Source organism: Hemiscyllium ocellatum, chromosome 1, assembly GCF_020745735.1.
Source record: "Hemiscyllium ocellatum isolate sHemOce1 chromosome 1, sHemOce1.pat.X.cur, whole genome shotgun sequence".
Lineage (NCBI taxonomy): Eukaryota > Metazoa > Chordata > Chondrichthyes > Orectolobiformes > Hemiscylliidae > Hemiscyllium > Hemiscyllium ocellatum.
Genome location: NC_083401.1, coordinates 164,056,402 through 164,083,348, shown reverse-complemented (window position 1 = coordinate 164,083,348; position 26,947 = coordinate 164,056,402). Strand labels below are relative to the sequence as shown.

The 26,947-nt window shown below is 41.1% G+C and overlaps 1 protein-coding gene across 1 annotated transcript in view; it reads left to right on the top strand.

Annotated features, from left to right (window-relative positions):
- sh3d19 (SH3 domain containing 19) overlaps nucleotides 1-26,947 on the top strand; it is a 136,484-nt gene that overhangs the window by 68,847 nt on the left and 40,690 nt on the right. The window contains exons 3-7 of the mRNA XM_060827409.1: nucleotides 16,914-16,954; nucleotides 18,540-18,585; nucleotides 21,708-21,843; nucleotides 21,944-22,130; nucleotides 25,069-26,079. Of these exons, the coding sequence (XP_060683392.1) occupies nucleotides 16,914-16,954; nucleotides 18,540-18,585; nucleotides 21,708-21,843; nucleotides 21,944-22,130; nucleotides 25,069-26,079 (1,421 nt within the window). The remainder of the gene's footprint in view (nucleotides 1-16,913; nucleotides 16,955-18,539; nucleotides 18,586-21,707; nucleotides 21,844-21,943; nucleotides 22,131-25,068; nucleotides 26,080-26,947) is intronic.

Genomic DNA, 26,947 nt, shown 5'->3' with positions numbered 1-26,947 from the left:
TCCTATCCCACTAAAAGAAACCGATTTTGAACATATCCTGGAGATAAAACTAGATTTCAAAAACATGAATGGTATTCAGCCAGAATCTGAAAGCTCACACCCTTCATATTGCTCACTCCCAGACTTTGATTCAATGAGAGGTGTCGAATACCACATCATGAAGAGCTGAGTGTACCTGAGAATGACTTGACAGACTGATGAAGCTGCTGAAGTACATGCTGGACACAGAGTAGTATATTACTGACATTGTGATGTGCCACGAAATCTATTATCAGGCAAAATCTTGCAATCTGACCACTTTCAGTCACAAATGGTTGTGGAAATGTAAGCAATTAATGGGAGGAGGGAATTCCATGAATATCCACAACTTTAATGATGGCACAGCCTGGCGGAGAAGACAAGACCAAACACTATCTTCATCCAGAAAGTGGAGTGAATGATCTCCCTTGACCTCATCCTGTGGTGTCCATCATCTCAGATGCCGATCGCTGGCCAGGTGATTCACTTCATGTGAGATCGCGAAACAGTTGAGTGGACTGAATGTGGCAAAAGCTAAGTTTCCCAAACACAACTATTTAGAGTATTGAAAGAGTACACTCCTAAAGTACTGGAAGCTTCAAAATTAGCCATACCTCAAACATGTTCAAGTAAAGGAACAATATTTGCATCCATCTCACAATGTGAAAAATTGTCTGGAATTTTAATTTGCATAAACAGCAAAACAAACTTCATCTGACTGGTTTACAATTCCTGTCAGCTACCACTCAATTGTCAGCAAAGTGACGTGAGTGTTATCTCAAGAGGCATTTAGTCAAAATGCTCAGTCTGGATTAGTAACCATGGTTTAAGTGCTCCAAATTGCCTTGTTCAAACATAGATAAAAGAGGTGATGACAGTCACTGACCTTGACGTCAAGACAGCATTCCGGAGTCTGACTAGGACACCCAAGTACAATTGAAAGATTGGGGATCAGAGGCATTGTATCTGGGTTTATGCAGAGGAAGACAACGTTGTAATCTAGTTCATCACTGCAAGTTACTCGTGACAACATCTTGGGTCCAGTTTGCTTCCGTTTATTCGTTAGGTGATCCTCACTCCATGCTGGTGAGAATTGGAAATGTGTACTGTTTGCAGAGTGTGTCCAAAATTTAACATAAGCAGCAAGGTTGTATCCTCCAGCTGTTCAGACCACAAAAGCCCGATGTTGCCTCCTATGGGGAAAGCCCACCAGTCAGCCATTTAAGTGGCTGGGGGCTGGCCTTGCTCAGGATCAACGACCCTGAGATGCAGACATTTCTCTTGTGTTGCTGTCTGCATATTTCAATGGATCATCCATGTCTGTCACCTCCAATGATCCCACCACCAAACAAATATTCTAACCTCTTCCAGTGTTCTGGAAATAGCGTTTCTTTTGTGATATCCATTCGGTCTCGGTTACATATTTTGTTCAACTGATTTCTTCCTTTTGTCTTGCACAACCATAATTTTTGTCAATAGTCATCTCCTGGACGCCATCCTACCACAGACCGTTTCTTCTTAATCCTCCCTCCACACCGTTTTACCTGTTTCCACTCTTCTATAAGCTGTTCATCTCTGACATGTCCAAATGAAACGGCATCAACCTCCTCCCTTCCCAGAGGCTGCCTGGCTTGTTGCAAAAGGCAATACCTGAAAAGTATAACTGACATTGCAGGATAAGATGCACTCCTCAGGATATAAACGACCTATTCTGGGAAGAGCTAACCACACTTCTGTTTGTGTGCGTTCACAAGAGGGAGTCAGGTACTTCAGTGATTGTTCTTAACATTACAGTGTGTAGCTAACCAAATGAAGTCTACTTGATCCTAATTTGGGCTTGATATGTGTCTCAGTCGCTTTATACAATGTAACTGGTTGCTAAGTAACGTGCAAAGAACTTTTATAGTTTAACTAACACAGAACCCATCTTCTACCTTACGTATTGATATCTCAACTAATACAAGCGCAAAGGATTGGTGACAGTGAATGAAATGGTTTAATATTATTTACAATATACTGGCAGAGCTAGCATACAGTTTTACACTGAGCTACTACGGATTTCCTCCACTGTCTGTATCTTAAATTTTTTGGAGGCAATTGGATGTCTGCAACTGACCGCTATATGGTGACTTACCTGTTGGACTATAACCTAGTGTTGTGTGATTTTTAGCTTTCTACTATTTGTGTGGGACAGAACACAATGATGCAATCCTCCCCAAGGGCAGATAGTTTGCTGGCAGTATGGCAGGGATCATGCATTAATAACGGTCACATGATGAAGATGTTGGTGGTGCCGGCTGCTTCCTGAACCATAGCCTGAAAACCAGTTGGTGCCTTCTGGAGAAACGGGGGGGAAATTGGGAAGGAGAAAGGAAAAGCAGCTGCCCCCATTTTCAATACACCAGCACCATATTTCTGTTTAAACATGTTGGGAACACAAATCGTTTCGAGGCATGTTTAGAGCAGTCAGGATGACTAGGTAATTTTTCTTTTAAACAAAGTAGATACGTATTTCCATTGTCTGTGGTTGGTTCCTTTCTAAAACGTCCCCACCCTACCTATACTGAAGCAGCTGTGTCACATGCTTTTCATATTAGGTCAGTTGGACATTGTACAGACAGCATGCAAATGCTGTACTCTGAACCTTGCTGTTTCTAATGAACATTCACTTTTGTTAAAACCGCCAAATGTCAATGTGTTCTATAGCCTAGCACCCAATCCATTAGGTTTTCATGGTTCGAACCTGCATGAACGTATTTCACATCTATATAATTATAACAGGCAATTCCGGTTTTAACACGCTCTGATGGATGTTTTTATTTTCACTTGGATTCCTTTCCTTCGGCAAAGACTATTTATATTCAAATGGCATGTGGCTGACTATTTGGCTTCATTAGCAGGACTTATACACTTAATGGTAAGGTCCTAGGGAGTGTTGCTGAACAAAGAGACCTTGGAGTGCAGGTTCATAGCTCCTTGAAAGTGGAGTCGCAGGTGGATAGGATAGTGAAGGCGGCGTTTGGTATGCTTTCCTTTATTGGTCAGAGTATTGAGTACAGGATTGGGAGGTCATGTTGCAGCTGTACAGGACATTGGTTAGGCCACTGTTGGAATATTGTGTGCAATTCTGGTCTCCTTCCTATCGGAAAGATGTTGTGAAACTTGAAAGGGTTCAGAAAAGATTTACAAGGATGTTGCCAGGGTTGGAGGATTTGAGCTATAGAGAGAGACTGAACAGGCTGGGGCTGTTTTCCCTGGAGCGTTGGAAGCTGAGGGGTGACCTTATAGAGGTTTACAAAATAAGATAAATAGACAAAATCTTTTCCCTGGGGTCGGGGAGTCCAGAACTAGAGGGCATAGGTTTAGGATGAGCGGGGAAAGATATAAAAGAGACCCAAGGGGCAACATTTTCACACAGAGGATGGTATGGTATGGAATGAGCTGCCAGAGGAAGTGTTGGAGGCTGGTACAATTACAGCATTTAAAAGGCATCAGGATGGGTGTATGAATAGGAAGGGTTTGGAGGAATATAGGCCAGGTGCTGGCAGGTGGGACTAGATTGGGTTAGGATATCTGGTCGGCATGGACGGGTTGGACCGAAGGGTCTGTTTCCGTGCTGTACATCTCTATGACTGTATGTAATTTTCTATTAATTATTAGTAAACTCCTCCTGTATCTGGGACCCAGGCCCTTTGTCCATCTTTCTCCACAAATAAAAGTTTATAAATGGTCTATTTATCCTTGATCATAATTCTACACCTTCTGAGTCATTTTACAGCTTTCAGAGTATAATAAATAATTTGCATTGGTGTGACATCAGCCCTTTGAATGTTCCTTGGTAGCATTAGAGAAACAGGCCAAATATTTGAGCAAGACTGATGTTTTCAGAAGTACTTAATTCCTCTTTTCCCTTTCCTTCCATCACATCAACAGAGAATTTTCTATAAATTGTTGTGAAAGGACTGGACGCCACATGATTTCAAAGCAGAAGCAGCAAATAGTAGGGATAGGTATTCTAGTGCTGATTAATTCAACTGTTGTAAATTGAAATGCCCCTTTTCCATTGAACTAGAACATGTGGAGCAATATTGTGCAGTTATTTTAATGACTCAGAGTAGATAAGCTTTACAGAGTAGAGGCCTCTTGTAAATATTTGACTTATATTAACTGTTGTCAGAGGTTCTACACTTGAGCAATAGGTTGTGTATATGCCTGCCTCCTGCCTGTTTGTCTCTGGGTTGATATTTTTTAGCTTCCACTAAATCTTGCAAGCGAGAGATAAGTGAATGCACAAGCAATCATTGACTCACGCAGCAGTTATTTTAATTCTGGGACCTCTTCTGCTTGTCACTGGTGAGCACCATGACCAAACTATGAGGTAAGTAACAGAGGGTGGTTAAGCAGGGGTAAAATTACTGGCTGCTGGGAGCTCCTGCCCATCAGCAAAGGGAAGTTCAAGTAGGGAAGCTTCCATGGGAAGGACGGTGGGAGTCCTAGGCTGGTGGGGCTGGGAGTTAGCTGGATAGACTTTGAGAAGGATTCCTGTTCAACTGGACCCCACAAATGAAGAAATTGATTCAGTTGGTAATTCAAACTTGCTGCGTGACTTTAACTTGTGGGAAAGCCAAGATGGCTTATGTATTTAGGACTGAGTCGAATTCTGATTGTGATCCCATTGATGTAATTTGTGTGAATTTGAGTTTCCCACTTGCTTACATCCTGTGTTTCAGTCACAAAACTGCAATGGAAAGTTGAGTGGTAACCAGCAGGGTTCCATTTTGAAGGCCAACCTGTCTCATTCCTCCTGTCTGGTTGGGTTAATACTACACAATTGTGCACTCACATGTGCGCACACATACGTACATGCATGCACACACATGCATGCACATACACTTTATAACTGTCACTTCTTGACCTCTCTAATTTGTATCATCCCTGAGAATAAAGAATGCCTACAGTGTGGAAACAGGCCCTTCAGCCCAACAAGTCCACACCGACCCTCTGAAGAGTATCCCACCCAGATGCATTCCCCTATTACTATTACTCTACATTCTCCCTGACTAATACAACTAGCCTCCACATCCCTGAACACTGTGGGGAGTTTCTCATGGCCAATTCATCTAACCTGCACATGTTTGGACTGTGGGAGGAAACCGGAGCACCCGGAGGAAACCCATACAAACTCCGGGAAAATGTGCAAACTCCACACAGACGTTCGCCCAAGGCTGGAATCGAACCTGGGTCCCCATTGCTGTGAGGCAGCAGTGCTAACCACTGAGCCACCATGCTTCCTCATGATCTTGTAACGTGGAGAATGGATTAACAGAACATTCAGGGCTGTTTGCCATTTACATTTGTGTTGGTATCTTTGACTTCATGGTTAATGATACGGTGAAATTGTTTCTTTGAAATGAGAGTGAAAAACACTGAGTAAAATAGGACAAAAACCACACCAATAAAGTATCTAACATGATGAAAAGTAGAGGCCAGGAAAGCAGACTGGTTTATTTTCGTAAGAAATGAAAGTTTTGCTTGGAGCCAGTGTGATCCACAGCAGTTTGGATGAAACATGATGGTAAATTGGTTGTCAGTTTAGCTCAAAGATGTAAAGGAAAAATGGTGTGACAGAAAAAGCTCAACAGCAATTTGCTGTCACTCTTTTTGAGTTAATGTGGAAGATCGAATTAATGCCCATCGTTTTGTTGAATGAATTGTAGGATTTAACCCTTCTAGTCTGCAACTGTAAATGCTTAAATGTATCATTTCAGGTAATAGGACAAACTACAAACCACAAAGTATTTCACAACTTGTTTGTATGTTAGTGATTTAAGATAATTGTGTATCAACAATGCTAGGTTGCTATGGCAACACTCTCTTTGGAATTCAGATGTCAGGTCTAAAATTCTGCTGAGTGAAGAGCTACACCCACATGACATTAGAGTTCATTCAGAAAAGATCCTTGTTTTACATATTTAAAAAAAACATCAAAGGTGACATGTATCTCGCACAGCAACATGTATTTTATGTGGAGCTTTAGTGAGAACTCCCATAGCTTTGTACAATCAGAGAAAGATTTACATCAAGGCAAATGGAATTATTTTAACAGCGATTCTAAGCTTGGGAAAGAGGTGGGTTTAAAAAGGGGAGAGAGAGGTGGTGAGGTTAAGGAGGAATTTATAAAACCTAAAGTTTAGATAGCTGAAGGCATGGATGCTGGTGGTGGAATGGAGCGAATAAGGACTGGAGGTTTGTAGAGCTTTTGAAGGATTTGTAGCATTGTTGAAAGGCTATGCTGATAAAGGGTGGGATCAGGTCATGAAGGAATCTGAACCTGACAGAATTTTAAAAACCGAATGTACTGTGGATGCTGTAAATCAGAAACAAAAACAGAAATTGCTGGAAAAGCTCAACAGGTCTGGCAGCATCTGTGGAGAGAAGTCAGAGTTAACCTTTCGGGTTTAGGGGCCCTTCCTCACAAACTGTTCTGAGGACCATTCTGTACAGGACGGGGAGCAGAGACCTAGATCTTGGATCAGCATCTATATTAGTCTGCACAAACTCTCCCTGGTATTAGAACCACAGAACTAACTCCTCAAGAATGGTAATTCATGGGTTTTGTTAATGCCATAAGCTGCCGTTTTATACACTAATATAGTTCATCACTGTTGCTGAATTTAGCCTGTAGTGTGACTGAAGAGTTAAAAATGTGGAAAAATAAATGAGTGGAGAAATGGAAATGTTTGTGCCACTAAATTTATGCTGTAGCAAATGTTTCTACTGCAATCTTTTTCACAAGTGGCCAATGTGGTGAAGTGCATCAGAATAATAGTGTTCATCGTCAGGGAGTGGCCCTCGATGTGCCAGTACCTGGAAAGACCAGTTTATCTCTGATTGTTGGAAGTGTGGTATTTGGGTGGAGGTGAACCATGCAATGCTAAGGTGGGATGGGTCACAGTCCGTAGAAATGCCACGAAGGCCCTGAGGGATACGGGATATGTTCTGACAGTATATTGATTTATGTGCTGTGATACGAGGTCGCTTTTGCTCATAAGGGTGGAGTGACAGGTCTGGTTTGTTGTCATTTCCTTGCTGATAAGATAAAATTCTGAAACTATTTTTCAAGACCAGGCAAAATTGCAACTTTACATTGAATGCCAAAATCAAGTTGCATTTGTCTCTCTTGCTGACTAACGTAGTTATGAATATTCCAACTTGCTTGGACATTTATTATGTATCACTTGCCATTGGACAGTTGGTAGGATTTTGTCTTTACGTGCCAGCATGTTCAATTGAAAATCTCATTGTAACTTCCACTGTTTTGCTTATGTTGTCCCTGCTTAGAAGCAAGGAACTCTACTGTAGACAGGATGGAAGCAGATAGATAGTCATTCCAAGATCAGGTACTTCCATTAACATTAGAACTAGGTTCCTAGACCTGCACTGACATTAGGTAAAAACATGTTTTAAAACATACAATTTGTATTGCAATCTTTTGCACATCTGCTGCTGGCATTTTTTGAGGATATTTGAAGCTTAAATTCAGGCTAGCCTGTTCACCACTCTGCTGTCATCCAACTGCATGGAAGGTTTCTGTTTTCAGGGGTTTGTTTTTTTTTGTTGTCAGCATCTTGAAAGCTAATGTTCAATGTTTAAATTTTCCTGAAACAAACACAAACAAAATTGCTTGAGAGAATCAGCAGATCTGGCAGCATCTGTGGAGAGAAAACCGTTAACATTTCGGATCCATGAGCCTTCCTCATTGTGCAGTTTTGGTCATCTGAGTTTTCCAGGTTGTTTTGCACATTGATTGGTCCCTGCAGTTTGCCAACAATTACATGTGTTTGTGTGAATACAGGTTTCAGTTAATAGGAGGTGAAACCATTTCTTATGTTGAACAACTTATCCAGATTTCTGTTCGTAGCAACACAAATTTAAACTCGTTGAGCTATTGCACTCAGCAAGGGATTTAGCTGAGTGCAGACTTGCTGGATAAATGTAAAGTGACCCAAGATTGTCTCAAACACTGCAATATTGAAAAGGGAAACTAATTTATTGCAGGTATTACAAGTTATTGCACATCACATACAATAAGTTATGAAATAATATTTAAAGTTGTAAACCGGTTCAATATTTACAGAAATGTGGACATTATTCAACAGAAGGTTGTGATGGGGGAGAGAAATTGTTAGAAAGGTTTGGTTTTAAAAATGGCACTTATTTAACCAAGTCTAAAAAAAAGCATGTGTTTTATGTGCTGATAGGCTGGAGATTGAAGGTGTTTCTGCAAGGATTGTAAAATATTACAGTTTGTTGGTCTAGAACTTAAGCTATTAAACATTGAATATATGTTGTACATGTTACAATTTGAACACAGGCAGCTGATTCAATCGGGGAGGACCTGCTGCGCTTTTCCAGCAACACATTTTCAACTGTTTCAATCAGCCTAATCAGGTTGGTATTCGTATACAGACTCAACACCTTCAAAACCCTTAAAAATGACCTGAATGGTTTGGTTTGTAACCAGACTTCTTTGAATAACCAAGCCCAGGCTTTGTGAATAATTGATTATAGACACCAGGTTTGTAGCTTAAACAAAACACATTGCAATTTATTAACGATACAGGAATTTTTTCCAGAGCAAAATTAAACATCAAAATAATCTAATCAATGTCTGTCACTTCAATGCAATAACCTTTTGGTTTCAGTACCATTCGCACAAATGACAGACAACACCGTTAAGAGATAATTTAAGAATAAACAAAACTGGCCCAATTTATTGAGCGGTTTTCATGGTGCACGATTTCACAGGCATAGATGATTGTTTCTTGATTGATTTTCTGAAGATGTTGATCAGTGCAACCTTTTCACTCTGAGGAGGTTTCAATAACACTTGTAACTTAGCTTCTATTTTTTGAACATTCAATAGTCAATAATGGGAGGTTTGGCAGGGAGCTTTTAAATCTTCATGCTGTAGCATCAACAACCAAACCCCCTCCTCTCAGAATCGCAGTCCCAAACACCAGTTCCAACTCTGGCCTCTCCCTCTGCTCGATCATCATGTTCCCTCTCCGATTTGCTGGGACCACTTCCCAGATACTGACTTCATTAATGGCCAATGATCTGCTATCTGTGCTTAAAAAGGGAGGTAGATAAAGATGGGGAATGATAGACTGGATGGCTTAACCTCTGGAGTAGGGAAGATGCTTGAGTCTATTATCAAGGAAGAAGTAGCAAGGCATCTCGATCGAAATTGTACCATTGGGCGGATACAACACGGATTCATGAAGGGCAGGCCATGCTTGACAAATCTTTTGGAATTCTATGAACACATTATGAACAAGGTGGACAATGGGGACCCAGTGGATTTGGTGTACCTGGATTTACAAAGCGCCTTTGGTGAGGTGCCGCACAAGAGACACCTGCATATGATAAGGATGCATGGCATTAGGGGTAAAGCATTAGCATGGATAGAAGATTGGTTGACTGACGGGAAGCAAAGAGTGGGGATAAATGAGTGCTATTCTGGCTGGCAATCAGTAACCAGTGATATGCCTCAGGGATGGTGTGGGGACTGCGATTATTTACAATTTATATAGATGACTTGGAGTTGGGGACCACGTGAAGGGTGTCAAAGTTTGCAGATGAGACTAAGATGAGTGGCCGAGCAAAGTGTGCAGAGGGCTGTGAAACATTGCAGAGGAACGGAAATACATCGAGTGAGTGGGCAGCGGTCTGGCAGATGGAATACAATGTAAATAAATATGAAGTCATCCATTTTGGTCAGAGTAACAGTAAAAAGGATTATTACTTGTTTGGTAAAAAGGTGCAGCACGGTGCTGCGCAGAGGGACCTGGGTGTCCTTGTGCATGAATCACTGAGGGTTGGTCTACAGGTACAACAGGGAATGAGGAAGGCAAGTGGAATTTTGTCCTTTATTGCTAAAGGGATTGAGTTTAAAAGCAGAAAGGTTAGGTTATGTTGCAGCTGTACAAGGTACTAGTGAGGCCACACCTGGAGTACTGTGTGCAGATTTGGTCTCCTTACTTGAAAAAGGATGCCCTGTCACTGGAGGGGGTGCAGAGGAGGGTCACAAGATTGATTCCAAAGTTGACGGGGTTGGCTTATGAGGGAGACTGAGTAGACTGGGATTATATTCATTGGAATTTAGAAGAATGAGGGGGGAATCTTCCAGAAACATAAAATTATGAAGGGGATAAATACGATAGAAGTAGAGAGGATGTTTCCACTGCAGGTGAGATGAGGACAAGAGGGCATCGCCTCAAGATTAGGGGGAGTAGATTTTGGACTGAACTGAGAAGGAACTTCTTCACCCAGAGGGTTGTGAATCTATGGAATTCCCTGCCCAGGGAAGTAGTTGACGCTGCTTCAATAAACGTTTTTACCAATAGATATTGGTTGAACAATAAAAGAATTAAGCTATACAGTGAGAGCGCAGGTTAATGGAGCTGAGTCCATGAAAACATCAGCCATGATCTTATTGAATAGTGTTGCAGGTCCAAAGGGCCGAATGGCCTACTCCTGCTCCTAGTTTGTATGTATCTGGTTAAACATAATGTCAGTATTGAAGAGTTCATAGAATCCTTTAATCAATAACCAACCTGTAATTAACTTCCAGGTCTGTCCTCACAAACAAACAATAGCTTAAGATTACATTGTCTGGTCATAGACTGTCTCCCAAGAAAAAGTAAACTCTGAATGTTTAGCTTGTTGAGCCCATAAGACACATGTATGTTTCAATAAGGACTCCCCTCGTTTTTCTTAACTCCAATGAATTCATGCCCAACCCACTCAACCTCTCCTCATACCAGGGTTCCTCCATACCTGGGATCACCCATAGATTTTGTTGACAATTCAGAATCAAACAAACTTCGGTTTGCACCAATGATTCCAAATCGAGTTTGAGTATTTATTAATTCCTTAATTGAAAGCAAAATGTAAATATAATTATGAGCCTTTTTTTTTAAAAGAATGGTATATATCATGAATCTTATTGAGGACAGATTTCCTCTAGATGTTTCATTGACCTAAATTTCAACCCCCCCCATGCTGTTATCTGAATCACTGTTCTCCTATCCTTCTTTAATCTCTCTCCCTCTCTATAATATATTCACAGCCACCTCCTAAAGCTTGCTGTCTCATATGACCTCCTTGTTCCTACCTGTCAATCACCTTTAAACCATTGCTCCTCACTTTACTTGTATCACTCTCCCCTCACATCCCCTTTCCTGTTCTAATTCTACTTCTGTTTTCTAGGGTTTTAAAAAGACTTTTCAATTGGCTAACTGCCAATTTAGCAAAATTCCATCTGTCAAGCTTCTAACTCTCTGTCCACCAGAATACTTTTTTGCAACTATCAGTCTTCAAGATGACAGCCTTCTCTTCATTTTTAATGGTTAATTCTCCCTTAAAAATCGCCCCCCACCCCACCACTGCAGCCAAAACCCTAGTGCAACCTTTATCTCCACCCCCCTAAGTCCAAAGGGTACAGAGTTGAATGGGTATAGCAGACAGTTGCTTTCGCCATCCCTTGCCAGCTCTGTCTGGACCACAATAAGCAAAATCAGGTTTTGCTTTGGGTTGCAAAAGCTGTTTATAATCCCAGGGTTATCCTGGCATAGAAACGTAACCTCTAAGGCACTTCCTCTGGTCACAGAAGTTGACACCATCCATTCCACTTGCTGTGCCTCACCTCCGTGTCCCAGCAGGCAAAGTGTTGTTGAAGGCTTCCTCTAGTCATGGACCTATCTTCCTCCTTCCTCCCATTTTACCCTTTTCTGGCTCATATTGATCATATGTCCCACCTCTTAACCCCTCAGTCTCACTTTTGGGCAAATTGCTGGTGCGTTTTGTTATCCATGGCAACTAATGGTGTTTAAATTCAACTGATTAATCATTCTCCAATAGAAAGCTAGTCTGAGTAATAAAGTCGATTAAACCATATTGTCTATCATAAAAGCACACTTATTAACTAATGTCCTTTTTAAGAGAGGAAGTCTACCATCCTTATTTGGTTTGGTCTACAGGTCCACAGAAATGTGGTTCCCTTAATTGTTCTCTGAACTGGCCGGGCAAACCACTCCGTTCAAGAATAACAAAGGATGGGCACTGAATCCTGACCCTGTCAGTAATGCACATACCCACGATAGAATAATGCTCCAACTGACCACCTCATCCAACTTCTCCTCTGACCCCCACTGTTAGCTGAAATTGTTAATAGTTGCCTCTCCTCAGGTACTGTCCCCTCCAATATAAATCTGCCAACATCGTTCTCTCAAAAATGATTCCTTTAGCCACTCTCGCAAACTGCCAAACATTTCCCTGCCTCCATTTCCTCTCTGAATCCCTCGCACAGGCTGTCACCCATCACAAATCTAAGCCCATCTTTCCCAAATGACATGATTGGATGATGTTATGGAAGGTGGAAGATAGGAGGTTGTGCAGGGAGCTTTGTGGATTAGTTGAATCTAGAATGAGTGAAAGTATATGGATGAGGTTCCAGTACCAATTAGGGTTTCACCTCTACTGTTGCAAGTCTTTTATAGCTTGCAGGTGACATCTTTTGTGATGATGATGATAAAAAATTCTTTCTCATCCTTCTCAAGCTCCCTTTGTGGTTAAGTCATCTTTGATGCCTCCTCTCAGCTGTTCCCTTGCTGGGACTGCACTCTTCAGTTTTTTTCTACCAAGAATGTAAACAGAGAATCACTTGTAAAGGTTTCTCTTCCTGCTCATGCACCGATATGCTTTGTGGCCGCCAAGGATCCCGCTTCAGTTCCCTCTTGGTCTTTGTGCTGCTCCTTCAACTTCAACATTAACACCTGGCAGTAACCACTGTACTGCACTTTCTCCTTCAATCTTGCACTCTCTCTCAAACTATCAACTGTTTGTCCAACACCCAGTGATGAATGAGCAGAAATTTTCTCCAACAAAGTGCTGAGATGACTGAAGCCATTGTTTTCAATGCCTGCCACAAACTCCACTCACTTTCCACCAATCCCATGCCTTTCATGGCCTCTCACCCTCACCACCTCTTTGCTCTTTAAGCACCTTCCTTAAAATGTGACTCTTTCATCAAGCTTTCCAGCACCCACCTGAATATCTTGTTACGTGGATCAGTGTCGTATTTCATATGATAATGCTGCACGTAAAGTGCCTTGGGATTTTTAACTGAATTAAATGTGCTATATAAAGTTATTGTTAAACAACTCGTTATATCCAATCTTAGCCCTATTTAAGGTAACAACCTCTACTTGCTTAGAAAGAAAACATAAATAACTAGCTGGATGTGACTTTATTGGGCAGAGTTCTTGTGAGAAAGTGATTATATTGGGGAAATTGCATCATTTTGCTGAAAGCTTTCTCCATTCAGGTAGTAAAGAGGCCAGGTATTAATGATGTGCGATAGGCCCGCATGGAGAAATGTTCTGGTACATCAAACAGCAATTTAAATAGTTTGTTCACCAGTGGCGCCTGGTTTTGAAATGTTGGTGATATGTACAATCAGAATCAAGAGCGTGGTGCTGGAAAAGCACAGCAGCTCAGGCAGTATCCGGTGAGCAGGAGAATGAAGGGCCCCAGCTTTTTCAGCACCACGCGCTCGACTCTGATCTCCAGCATCTGCAGTACTCACTTTCTCCAATATGTACATTCCCCAGAGTTTAGAGAATTCTAAACTGGATTGTTTTCTTTGCTTGGTTCACTGCAGTGGGATTTCTGCTATTAAATATAAAACGCAATTTTAACTTGGGCTAAAGGTCATGCAGAGCCTGGAATAGCTCAATACATGCAAAGGAGGTTGGCAGGCCCAGTTTTTAATGCTTTGTGTATTTGTTAAATTTACATATTAGCAGCGAGGGCGGCTCAGTGGTTAACACTGATGCCTCGGAGCGCCAGGGACCCAGGTTCGATTCCTGGCTCAGGCGACTGTCTGTGTGGAATTTGCACATTCTCCCCGTGTCTGCGTGGGTTTCCTCTGGGTGCTCCGGTTTCCTTCCACAGTCCAAAGATGTGCAGGTTAGGGTGGATTGGCCATGCTAAATTGCCCGTAGTGTTAGGTACATTAGTCAGGGGTAAATATAGGGTGGGTTACTCTTTGGAGGGTCGGTGTGGATTTGTTGGGCCGAAGGGCCTGTTTCCATACTGTAGGTAATCTAATCTAATCTAATTAAACATTAATATACTGGTTGTTCCATAAGTTGTTTTGTTTGCCCTGTTACATCGTATCTTGCTGTTTGTCTGATCTTGTAACCCACTGATAGTGGGCACGATTATTGTGTATGATCTATTACTGTGTTGTGCTTTTAAAAAAAAATGGCTTTGATTTGGTTCCTCTACTTTCACTCACTGAATGAAAGCGGTACTTAATCTAGACTAAATCATGTGAGGTGAAGGAGTAAGTTGTTAATTGGTTACCATGAGACACTTGGGCTTGGAAACAAAAGTCAAGGTTCAAAGCCCTGAGAGGAAAACACCACCAAGGTTGAAGAAAATATAAAACAGATGAGTTAAGTGAAGAAGGATGATGATTGTGTGACACGAAGCTTGAAGAATGTAAACTGGAGGGAAGATTAAAGGAAGAAAGAAACACTAGTGCTGTGTAAATTATTTTGAAAAAGGATATTGTGGTATGAATCCAGCAGGCAGGATATAGGGAGGGGCAAGAGCATTAGAGGAGGATGTGTGTTCTTGCAGCTTGGCAAGGACAAGAAACTAACATTCAGTGGGGCAGGGAAAATTTCACTCTGCTACATGGGAGAATCGTGTGATTTGGAACAGTACTGGCACCTTTGAAGGTTGAGAGTACTTGTGCAGAACGGTGCTGGAGATCATAAACCTGGCCAGGAGAGAGAAAAGGCCAAGGTATGAAGGAGAAGGGTAAGGAGAGCGAGCACTGAGACTGGAATAGAAATGACCAAGTAGGGAAAACGAAGTAAAGTGGCAAGATGAGAAAAGCCAGGCTGGTACTTGAATAAGATGTGTTTTTAAATGTGGTGAATCTTGTTCTGCAACACCAGGTGTAAATAGAAATTCTGCAGAAATTATGATAAATGACGTATTTCATACTGCGTATATGGTCTTAATAGTGATCATTCATACAGATAATGCCATGTACCATAAGGTAAATGCCATAATTTCACATTAGGCTTTACAAGTAAACAATTCCCTTTCTGTACTTTTATATATGTAAGTACAGAATATCAAGTACTGTGTGTGTTTGTGTGTGAGAGAGAGAGAGAGAGTAAGAGTTCCAGACCTCCTCTGCTGGACTGCCTCATTTCCTCTCATGCTAAATGACGTCCAGAAAAGGGCGTTCTACTTGAATGATGCTCTTGCTTCGGGACTAATACCTGTATTTAAGAAATCGCAGCAAACCATCGGGAAATTCCACGTTGTTGTCCCAAAACATGTTGCTCTTGTTTGGTGGATTTCCAGACTGGTTAAACAACATTCTCCCTGTCCTGAGTTCCTGCAGACAGTTGTAGCCTTTCACAGCTGTTTCTTGTTTCGCAAGTGTCACTCTGTTCCAGGATTCAGGACTAACCGTGTGCCAAGAGAAGTGGGTGTACTGATGGAAAAACAGGCTATGCAGATGAGTCATTCAAATGGGATCTGGTCTTTGGCGGGAAGAGTGAGCAGGTTTATAAGGCAAATAGAAAAATATTTATGAAAAAATCAACAGCAAAACACATTGCTCTGAACAAGGCATTCCTAATATGCAAACTAAAATAAACCGCAAAGTCAGTGATTTAGCTGAAAAGGTATTATTCCATTCAATTACAATATTTTGAGTTGGTGTAGAAGTTCACAATTTTTCACTTAAAAGAAGTGTTAAAGTAATATGAGTTAATTTGGGACAGAATTAATTTTTCAATTGAACATAGAATTCAAACTATGTGTGAAGTACTGATGTTTTTTTAAAATACCCTGGTTTGTCCTTGAATGCTCCTTGCCTTCCTTTTATTTAGCATATGGTGACTGTGCATTATTAAACTGTTAATGTTGCTTAAAAATAACCACAGGAATAAAATTGAAATGCATTAGATTAACATATTTCCGCTTATAGTATATTATATTGTTTGAGCATTATCCCTGGTGTTTGCAGGGATCCAGGTTCCTCCAATCTCTGCTGTAGTTTCACCAAAAACTGAGGAGAGCCAGAGAAAATGGTGGAAGACACCACTTCCTGGCACTTATACCAAAGTGACAAAGAATGATCAGGAAGCCTTGGTGGAAATTTTGCCCCTTTGTGCTTGAATTTTTGCGGTGGTCTCCTGATCTGGGACGAACATAGGGTGAAGCGCAGATTTCTAAATAGCTGAGCAGGCTAAAGGCTCTGCAACTTTGGAATTCTGACTGTCTAGCAGGGATTACTAGCACAGGAACCACTGAAGCAAATGGGTGTTTCACCCTGCTTTGTCTGAGATCTGTTTGCATGGACTGGGAATATAACTTCGACGGGTCGATAGTTTGAGAATCCATTGATCCATAAAGCATGTTATGCTTTGTTTAAATTAATTACATTATTTCAAGTGGTGAACTCACTTCCTCTTTGTTTTACCCCACACCCTCCGCACCCTGACTTTGTGGAAGTAGCTTGCTTAAAAGTAACAGTATAATGCAAAAAGAGAAATTGTGGGAGAAACTCAGCAGCATCTGTGCAGAGAAAAGCGTGTTAACATTTTGTGTCAGAGCTGAAGAAGAGTTACCAGACTCGAAGCATTAACTCTTTATTTCCCCACAGATGCTGCCAGACCTACTGAGTTTCTCCAGCAGTTTCCCTTTTTATTCCAGGTCTCCAGCACCCCCAGTTCTTTATAACAGTATAACGCAGTTGTATTTCCAAATGACTGAAGATTTGTGTTCTTTTTAAACAGCCACGGACCATTATCGAGTATAAGGGCAGCTATCAAGAGAAGTAAGTAAGCAGAATGTTTTAATATGTTACAGTTTTCTGAACAGCATGGTGCAGCTGGTGGTGTCTGAGGCAAGGTCAGAGAGCCCATAAAACCAAAGCTCATTTGGTATCAAGGAAGCAAGTCCAGAGGCTTTCATCTGAACAGCTGAATAAATACTTTTGACAAACTTTGATGTAGCTTCACAAACGCTGCCTTTCCACTTTTAGACTTCTCAGGCACATTCTCAGGAGTGCGTCTGCAAGTTTGAAGAACAGGAAAGACTTTGATATGAGCGTTCTATGAACGTTGATGAACAGTGTGGGAAAACTACCATCCTGATTTAATCGTGGAGTTCAATCTTTGCACTATGTTAAACTAATCATCTATTGTTTAAACTTTTTGAGCAATGCTTCATGGTTTGTTTTATTAAATGCTACTTGATTTATTCTTGTCATTTCCTGAGGGTGAATACTATCGAGTATAAATTGGGATCTGGTATAGCCATTTTGGTCCATCTTGTCTCCTAGAATTCTAAAATATAATGCACAGTTCACTACCCATTCAATTCATTAGAGTTGTGTTCTTTAATTTCCTGTTCGACACACTCTAAAGCTAACACTGTTAATCAGGCTCATCGTCCCCAATAAACACTTCATTCAGAACAGTCAAGTGATTACGTCTGTTCAATGCATTCAACTATGTTCCTTATCCATTATATTTTTGTTCTCTGTGCAATGATGAACAATGTTTCCGAGCTCAGATTACAGATACATGCGGGGATATTGAATACTTCAAAGATTCATTCAGAATCTTCCTGAGTTTAAACATTGAATTTGTGAAGTGTTATTTACTACTTATTAAGATGAAGAGTATCAGTGTTGAGGTTTGAAATTTGTTTTGTGCATCGCTGTCATTTGATATCCACATCGACATTACCAAAACAAATCCCTGTTGGTTAACCATGTAATTGAAAGGTATCAAGATGATGACTCCATTTTCATATAACCATTCTTTGGTTGCACCTTCTACAAATGTTGAAGTTTGGTTCAGTTTTGTACCTCTTCAAACAGGCTTATCCAAACCTCTTCCATGATAGACACATCCAATCAGCATCCAGAAGAGACCCCCAACCCTCGCCCCAGTGGTTGTGGTTAAATTTGAACGAAGAAATGAAAAAATAATGTGATCATCATTGCACCGCCAGTCACAATTAATGTTGTTCATATATGAGTGTACCATTGCTGCAATGCACAATCAAGCCTTCCTCAAAGGGTTTCAACCTCTGTATTGAACAAGTCTAATGAAGATACATCAATATCTGTGAGCAATTCCATGTTAAGGCTGGATTTGTTTTCACTGAATCAGTAATCAGAATTGCATTAGAGCCACACTAACTCATAGAAATCTGACGAATGTCAATACCGAAGATGCTAATTTGTGTGTATATCTCTGACCTGCCAAAAAAATCACTGGGTCCATTTGTTCCTGCTAAACAAATACTGTTGATTGAATGAATGTTCCCATTAACAAGTCCTGCTGTAGCAGCAACTTAATACTTTATCAATCCTGTTTACATTCTTGCTTTTCTCCTGTTCTGTTCTTCAGCATCAATTCGTGCATCGTCACAGAGTGAGCTACGGAGAGAAAGAAGGTATAAACTTCACGTTTTTGCCTATTTAAAAATTTGTATTTCCCCTTACTTTCTCTCACCCTTTGTCCCTCTGGTTTCCCTCACATACTTACTGTGACAAGGAGGATAGGTGGTTGAATGTGTACCCAAGCCACCAGCAGGATTACTGTGAATCTGGAGTAAAATGAAGTGTAGGATGTTCCATTTTCTATTCTGTCGGTAGAAGCTGCGTGTTTGTCCACAGCACTGAGGTATTCATTAAGATCAAATATGCTTTCTACTAAATGTCTCCAGGCTTACTTCAAAGTTCCACAGTTTGTTTTACAAATATGCAAACATATGAGGTGGAACAGGATTACATCACTTGGCCCTTCAGGAATTCCTCAAGCCTGCTCCGCTATTTAAAAAGATCATGGTTGATCGAAGTATAATCTCAACTTCACATTCCTCCCTCCTCTGACAACTTTCCATCCCTTTGAAACTATCCACCTCTGCCTTTTAAAAATATTCAAAGCCTCTGCTTCCACCGGTTTTTCAGGAAGAGTGTTCCAGAGTTGTACAGGCCTCTGAGAGTAAAGAATTGCCTAATCTCTGGGTGACACCTTTTTCGTAAATGGTGGCCCTAGTCTGGAATCTGTCACAAGAGGAACCATCTTCTTTTCAAGTTACTTCAGGCCTTTATCATATCTCGGTGCTTCTATAATCCTAGTATCCTGAACATGGGTCACTCCCACTATAATACACAAAAGTCAGTTACAGAACTACCCCTCCACTGTTTCCTAGCCTCCTGCCCTTCCTAAATGTCATATACCTTCACTATTCAGGCCCCAATCCATGTCATCCTTCAGCCCTGTCTCTGTAATGGCTACCAGATCATATTTCTCTCTTTCTGTTTGTACTCTCAGTTCAATTTTTGTTTTGTTTTGAATATTACTTGCATTTGATACAAAGCCTTTCATTACATTTATTATTTATTTTTGTAGCCTCTAGCTGTAACTATTGATTTACTCATGGCTTTGTACACTCTAACCCCTCCTGTTACTGTCTGGTTATCATGGCCCAAATTAATGCCGTTTTCCATTGCCTGATTATAATTGTGCGATTTGCTATGTCTTCCCAAGTTTGTCCATTTACATCTCTTTTTACATGGAGATATAAAATCCTCAATGCTCCCCGTGAACTTTTCCCACACCAGTCTTTGAGCCATACATTAATTTCTCTAATCTTATTTCCCTGAAAGTAATAATCCAGACATTATCATCTTTTTGAGGTTCTCCTGTTTAACTTGATGCCGAGCTCAGTGTACTGATTGTGCGTGACCTCTTTCTTTGTCTTGCCTCTATCATTGGTATTCATGTGGGCCACGATGACTAGTTTTCCCCTCTCCCACAGCAAGTGTCCCGGTGTGCTGCTGGTCTGTGTGATGATTTGAATACAGCACACACCTCATTGAATACTGAACTGTTATGGACTAGGCCAGACCACTCAAAACTTTCTTAAGCAGGCAGCCCAGACCGTAACTTTGCAACTTGTTTCGGTAAGTTTACGTTGAAAATTACCTGGAGTAAGTTAGGTTGGCTGCCAGGTTTTAAAACAGATAAAAATTTATTCGCAAAATTATGCAATGAAACACAAAGAACAGAATAAAGCCCCCCAACAGAACTCAGACTATCCAAACTAGACTTAATTATGCTGTTTGAATTCACACAACAGTCCCAAAAAGCAAACTTCCTTTGAAAATCAGTATAAATGGGGCACATGCTTACAGATTGACATTGAAGGGCAGAAAGAGAGAGAGAATTTCCACACAGCTCCCTGTTGAACTTCTAACTAGTTCAAGACTGAACTAAACTGCTCAGCTAGAGAGCTGGCCACTCCCCTTTCATTATACAGGTCACTTCTAAAACATGACCACTTTGGCCTGAAGTCTCAGCTGTTTAGGTATGAACAAAAGGCCTCTCAAACTCCTTTTCACCTCTGTACCAAACCAATCTGATCAGAGCCCAGCATGGTTCATTACCCCTCTGAAAAAAGTCTCAGACAGAGCCAAGGAACAGCTTTTAGGGGAAAAAAAGAGGACTAGCTTTGTGACAGAACAAAGTACTTCATATTTTTGGTCTGTTTCTTTTGCTTAGTGATGGTCAGATCTTCACTGGATGTCTTTTAATATCTTGATGTATTTATGAAGGGCTGTGTACTTATTGCAAGTATAGGCTGTGGGTTAAACTTGTAGGAGTTTATAAAATCATGAAGGGCATGGATAAGCTGAATAGCCAAGGCCTTTTCCCTCAGGTAGGGGAGTCCAGAACTAGAGGACATAGGTTTAAGGTGAGTGGAGAAAGATTTAAAAGGGACCTAAGGGGCAACTTTCACACAGAGGGTGGTGCATGTGTGGAATGAGCTGCCAGAGGATGTGGTGGAGGCTGGTACAATTACAACATTTAAAAGACATCTGATGGGTATGTGAATAGGAAGGGTTTAGAGGGATATAGGCCAAGTGCTGGCAAATGGGACTAGATTAATTTAGAATATCTGGTCAGCATGGACAGGTTGGACCGAAAGGTCTGTTTCTGGTGCTGTACATCTCAATGACTGTAAGTAGTATTCAAAACAAACAATTGAACTTAGAGTTTTGGTCAGTCAGACATATTAGTAATATTGAAAAATAACTTGAAGGTTTTGTTTTATTTTATATGTGAATAGAAGATGTGTAGCGAATGCATAATAAGTTTCATCTCATGGCTATAAGATACAGAAATATAATGGAATTACAGTAGTAGATAGTGAGTCAGACAAAAGAATTAGCAGCTGAGTAACTGGCAGCTCTGTTCTTGCCTGTGGATTTTTGTCAGCTGTTTCTCTTTTTTTTTTCCTTCAATGTCAGGGCAGGATTCAAATTATTATGCACAATTCCTCCATCAGTTCATGAAGCATACACAGCGTAACTCTGAAATTTAAAATTAACTCAACTATTTCATATTTTCCAATTCCCAAGCAACAAGGAAGGGGTATCTTTACTGTAGTTCACAACTCTGTGGTGATGGGTTTTCAGATAATTCCACTAAAAATCTGAGTATCGAGAGGTCTGTGCCTTTAGTTCCATGTTGCTGGATTACTGAAAGAGTGTTTACATCTTTCCCCAGGCGCCCAGACATTACAGTAATAGCTGCAGAGCCCATAGGACCAAATCACTGGTATCCCGGATCACCAAATTCAGCTGGGCTTGGCCTTTCATATCCCCGAACTCTCTGGAGAATTGATGAACCTGTTGCAGCAGAAGTAAGAAGTTATCTTGTTTAAAAATAATTTGACGTTATCACCAGTTACTTTTGCAGAGATTGTGTTGGTGGCGTGTTCATGTTCTAAACTTTGGTTGCAGCCTCCACCATCCTATGAGCAGGTGATTAGAGAAATTAACCGGCAGCCAGTTCCCACAACATCTCCCCCAAGGCGTTCAACAACCACAGCATCAACACAGACGGAATTTGACCAGGACTCCGAGAATATCGAGACACGGAGCGCTGACGCTGATTTTGCAAGTTTGCGAGGGAGCATTCCAACAACAGGTGGGAAAACACACTGTTGGTAACGACATATATACATTAAGGACTATATGAGCTTAAGGCCTGTTTTGACTAAAATCAGTATGTGTACATATGTGTATAATTAAGGCATAGTAATAGTGAATTTAACAATGAAAAGTATCATCTAAGTTAACCAAACATTTGTTAAGTGGCTAAGGATGCAAAGTCCCTTTCCAGAACCTGGGAGTATTGATTCCAATACCATTGCTGGGATTTGAGCACCCGGATCATGCTGAATGCAACAGACTTGGATCAGCTGTCTGTAACTTCTCAGATATATCCAGTTTTCAGCTGCTGTGCTTGCTTCCTGTCTGTGCAGAACTATTAATGAACTGTTCATTGTCTTTATTATCTGGGGGAGGATTGTCCTTGCAAGAACTAAATATTATGTTAGCTTCATTACTTTGATATTTGTTTTTTAACAGAAATGTCTTTTATTGTATTCCCACAAAAGATTTTCCTTTCACCTCTTTATCCCTGGTTGTTGCTCTGTTAGCACTTCCACATTAGCGTGTTCCTGTACTGTCAGTGTTAGGAAGTAAATCACAACTGAGGCCAAACATTTTTTCATTGGATATGCACATACATTCCAAACAAGTCAATAGGTTCCAGCAGTGGAATTTACATTCCAATTTCCAAAACAGACAAACGTTAACTGCAGCAAATCCACCATTTTAGATACAATTCCTCATAGGAAATGTGGAGAGCACAATTCCTGATGTACACTCAGTACTGCACTGTACTATTTTTAAAATTTGTTGAAAAAGATAATTTTTATAGTTTAGAGTTATGTGACTGTTTTGGATTTTCTTTAGGCCTGGATGTCTTTCTTTCATCCTTGTTATCAATAACCGGCAAATGGTCTGTTACTTGGTTATTGTCACTGCTGCCCTTAGCAAATGACCAGCACACTTGTGGCCACTGGAAGCTCTTGTCTTTCATCTTTTTTACTCATACGCACACTCTGGCAACTAGATTCAAGGCGTTCAGAAAAGGTTCCGTTTGGTAAGCAAGTGTCAGACATTCTTGGTAGGGGACCAGTCCCCCTCCTTTGTGACTGTCTCACTGGGGATGTGGATGCTTGGCCTTACATCTTAGGTGAGCACCTTGGCGTTTGCTAGGTTGTTCTGTATCTGATCTTCCGAAGCGCCCAAAGGCAGCTCAAGTGAATACGGCTCAGCTTCTTGGGCTGACGCTGGTCAAAGTCCCACAAGCCTAGACCAGAGTGTGCGCCGTTATTGCTTTCCAGACTTCCAAGTTGTGTAAGGGAGGGGTAGTATTTCTCGTTAGTAGATTCACTCCACCCTCTGGAGTAACTTTGCCTGTCACGTTCCTTGCCTTGACTCGTGTCTCATCAGTGGCTCTAAGCAGTTGTTAGCAAGTGACAGTAACCACATCCGTGGAGTATTATGAGTCCTTGTCAAGCACCAGAAGGGCATTCACAATGCATCCGTGTACTGAAAAACATTTTTATAAAGTGGATTGCTTGCACCCAACCATAAAAAGTGCCAGTAATAGTCCGGGCAGGAAGATCATGACGCGATTTCACACCAACTCTGACATCTTGGGACTTGCACTTCAGTTTGGTCTCTTTAGCCTTGGAAAACTAACTATACTTTCAATGAGATAAAAAAAAACCTTGCACTAGCATTATTTAAAGGGATCGTGAGTTACTTACAGGTTAGTTGCTGCGTTATTTCTTCAGGCTGTTGCTACTAATCTGAATGTTTTAGATACTTTTCCATACACTCAACTTCCAGTAGTCTACAGAAGCTGGTTTAGGTGGAGCTATAGCAGTTTTCAGGTAGCTTAATAACTTATGCACAAAACCAGTTGCTACCAGACAAGGCCCCCAGCAGGCCTTCTCTATGGCGTTGAGCATGAGTGTGAGAGTGAGCAGAGGCAACATAGAGCAGGAGAAGCTGCAAGAAAAGGGATAAGAATTTCAGTATGATCTCTGTTTTGCTCTGGCTGCAACATACTTGCTGCTGGTGTCACACAACAGCCAGACCTGGCCTCTGTGCAAATCCCAAAATTACACACAGTTTCTGTTTGAGTTAATGGGTCTGAGTATGAAATCAGATTACAATGTCTCTCCATCCTCATTTTCTTCTTCCACTACTACGTGAGTTCCTAGAAACAAATAGTAAATGGACAATATTACCAATTACTTCCAAATCCCAGAAATGCTATTTTTGTCACAGTACTTTGAGAGTGATTTGTTCTATTCTGCCTCCCATGCAGACAGATATTACCACAGTGGTCTGAAATGTCTGTGTCAGATGCAGTGAGTAAACAGCTTTGAGTGTTTTTTTTAAATTGGACAAAAGAGGTACGAAAGGGTGGAGTCAGACTCACACTGAACCGGGGTTTTAGTTGTGCTTTCAGTTGGGGTTTGGAGTAGGCTTTTGAAGCTGAAAGATACAGTTCTGTCTTTGCTGCAGTGGAAAACTTTTGTTCTGTCTCTCTGCGACAAGATTGTTTCTTTCAGTGTTCCTTTCTCCCGGACTGGAAGGGAGATAGCACATGAGGTAAATCTGTTTTGCTGAATTTGCCTTTGTCAGGGGTGTGTCCATGGGATGCTGCTAGATTGGAACAGTTGATGTTCCAATATAACAGTTAAATAATGTATTATTTTGAATGAGTAAAGGTTATGCCAGTTCTTTTTGTTTGTACTTTAGCTGTGGTGTAAAAATAAAGTGTGCTTAGCTTAAAGCCGAATAGTGGACCAAGCGAATCATATCTGGAACACAGTACGTTACATTTACCTGTAAATAAAACAAAAGGTTAGAGTTTAGGCTCTCTCCTTGATATATTTTGATGAGGGTTGATCTGGTCAGTAACATTTTGAAATGTTGTATGCGTTTGTCGACTTTTCATACATTTTGTTTTCAGTTTATCTTGTTTTTTTTTGTTCTAGTTCAGAGACCAGTGAAACCCTCCAGGCCAGCTGTGTGCCTCATTCCTCTTAAACCTGTGGAAAGTGAAGCACCTTTGATCTCGATAGAAAGTAATCCCAGCAGGGAACAAAGTGTTCAAACAAACACAAATGCTGTGGAGCGACCCATACCAAGGCCCAGGTCCTTAGGTAACTTGAAGATACTTTGTGAAGAACTGAAAAGTGAGACTTCAGAGGGAGAAGATAAAGAAATTGATGCTTTTCACAAGTGCCGTAATCTATTTATAGAAGATAATTTTGCCAGTCAAGATAGAATGGGTGATAACAATGGACAAAGCTTCCTTGCAAGGATCAAGGCATTTGAAACACAAACAGATTCTGAAAATTCTGTTGGAAGCACGCGGCCATCAAAGAGGCCAGAGGTTGCTCCACGGTCATTCGGGCCAAGGCCAGCTGTTGGCCACGTGAAACCAACAGTAGGTCCCAAACCGTCTGCAGCCAACAAGAATTCAGGGGCATCTGAAAAGGTGGCTGAAACAAAACCTGTCGCAGCAGAAAGGCAGGGGCCGGTCCTCCTTCCAAAACCACAAAAAATGGCTGCAGTTGCTGCAAAGCCAGAACCACCCAAGAAACCAAAGCCCAGTATCTGCACAGCGTCAAAGCCAAGCTACGGAAGTAACAGTACTTTAGATTCAGGCAAAGATGCACTTTCAGCTGCTCTCAGTCCTCCGAGAGAAAAACCTGCCAATAGGGGGAATCAAGTTCCTGTCCCAGCACCAAGGCCTACTGTGGCAAAAAGGACCTTTTCTGAAAACCACGATATGCCTGCTCTATCTCCTAAATCTCCCGCTTCTAAACCTTCAGTGTTGCCCATAACAAAAGCCTCTATGATGCAGGATGAAGATTCCTCACCCAGCAAGCATACAGCTCCCCCGGATGTAACCTCAAGCACAGAAGATCTGATCTGCTTTGATGATGATGTTGTACCTACCACTCCAACAGCAGATAATGTGACCTCTCTAGTGACATTAGGTAATGAAATGTTAGCTGCATTTGTTTCTAGATTATGTTATGTGTGCTTCCTAGTGGCACAGTTAGAGACGGTGATCTCTAAGGATGATTTTATTTCTCTCCAATGTCTTTCCTCTCCCTCCTTCTGAAATTACAGACTACTGCTCCATAAATTGCCGCAGCTCACAGGTAGCTTATGCAGATTATCACGTGTGGCCTGCCAGTAGGTATGGAGAAATTATTACATCATAGACCCAGTATCCCTTCTCCCTACTTAGGTATTCCTGCAAGTCTGGAAAGCTGTGATAGGGAACAGTGGTGTCAGTTGTCGCAATAATGTAATAGAGTATGGTATTCAACATAATTTACATTCAGTCGTTGCAGATGGTTCCTCTCTTTAAAACAAAATTCCGCTGTTCATCCAATTGTCTCAAATTACTGTCTTCGCTCCATGTTGTAAGGAGTGTTTGAGAAAGAGATGAAAGGGCACACTTAGGATTTCTTCAATCTGTTCATGTCACTGAATATTCCTTGCTCACAGGATCCCTCATTCCTGGGAGCATTATCACATACTGATTAATATTTTTTTGCTTTCTGTCTAATGCCTTCACATCTTTCCTAAAGAGTAGCACCCAGGACTGAAGACAGCCCAGTAGTTGTCTGTTAAACTGCCCTCTGAAATGGCTGAGAAAGAGAGAGAGAGAGAGAGAGAGAAATAGTTCAAGGGCAACTCGACTGGGCAACACACCTTGGTCTTGCCAACAGCATTCTCATTCCAGACAAGAATAAAACAGAAGAAATTTCCTGCTAGTATACAGTGCATTATCAGGATGGGTGGTTTAGAATGTGGTGACAGGTAAAAGACATATTCCGTACGAAATATTTAACA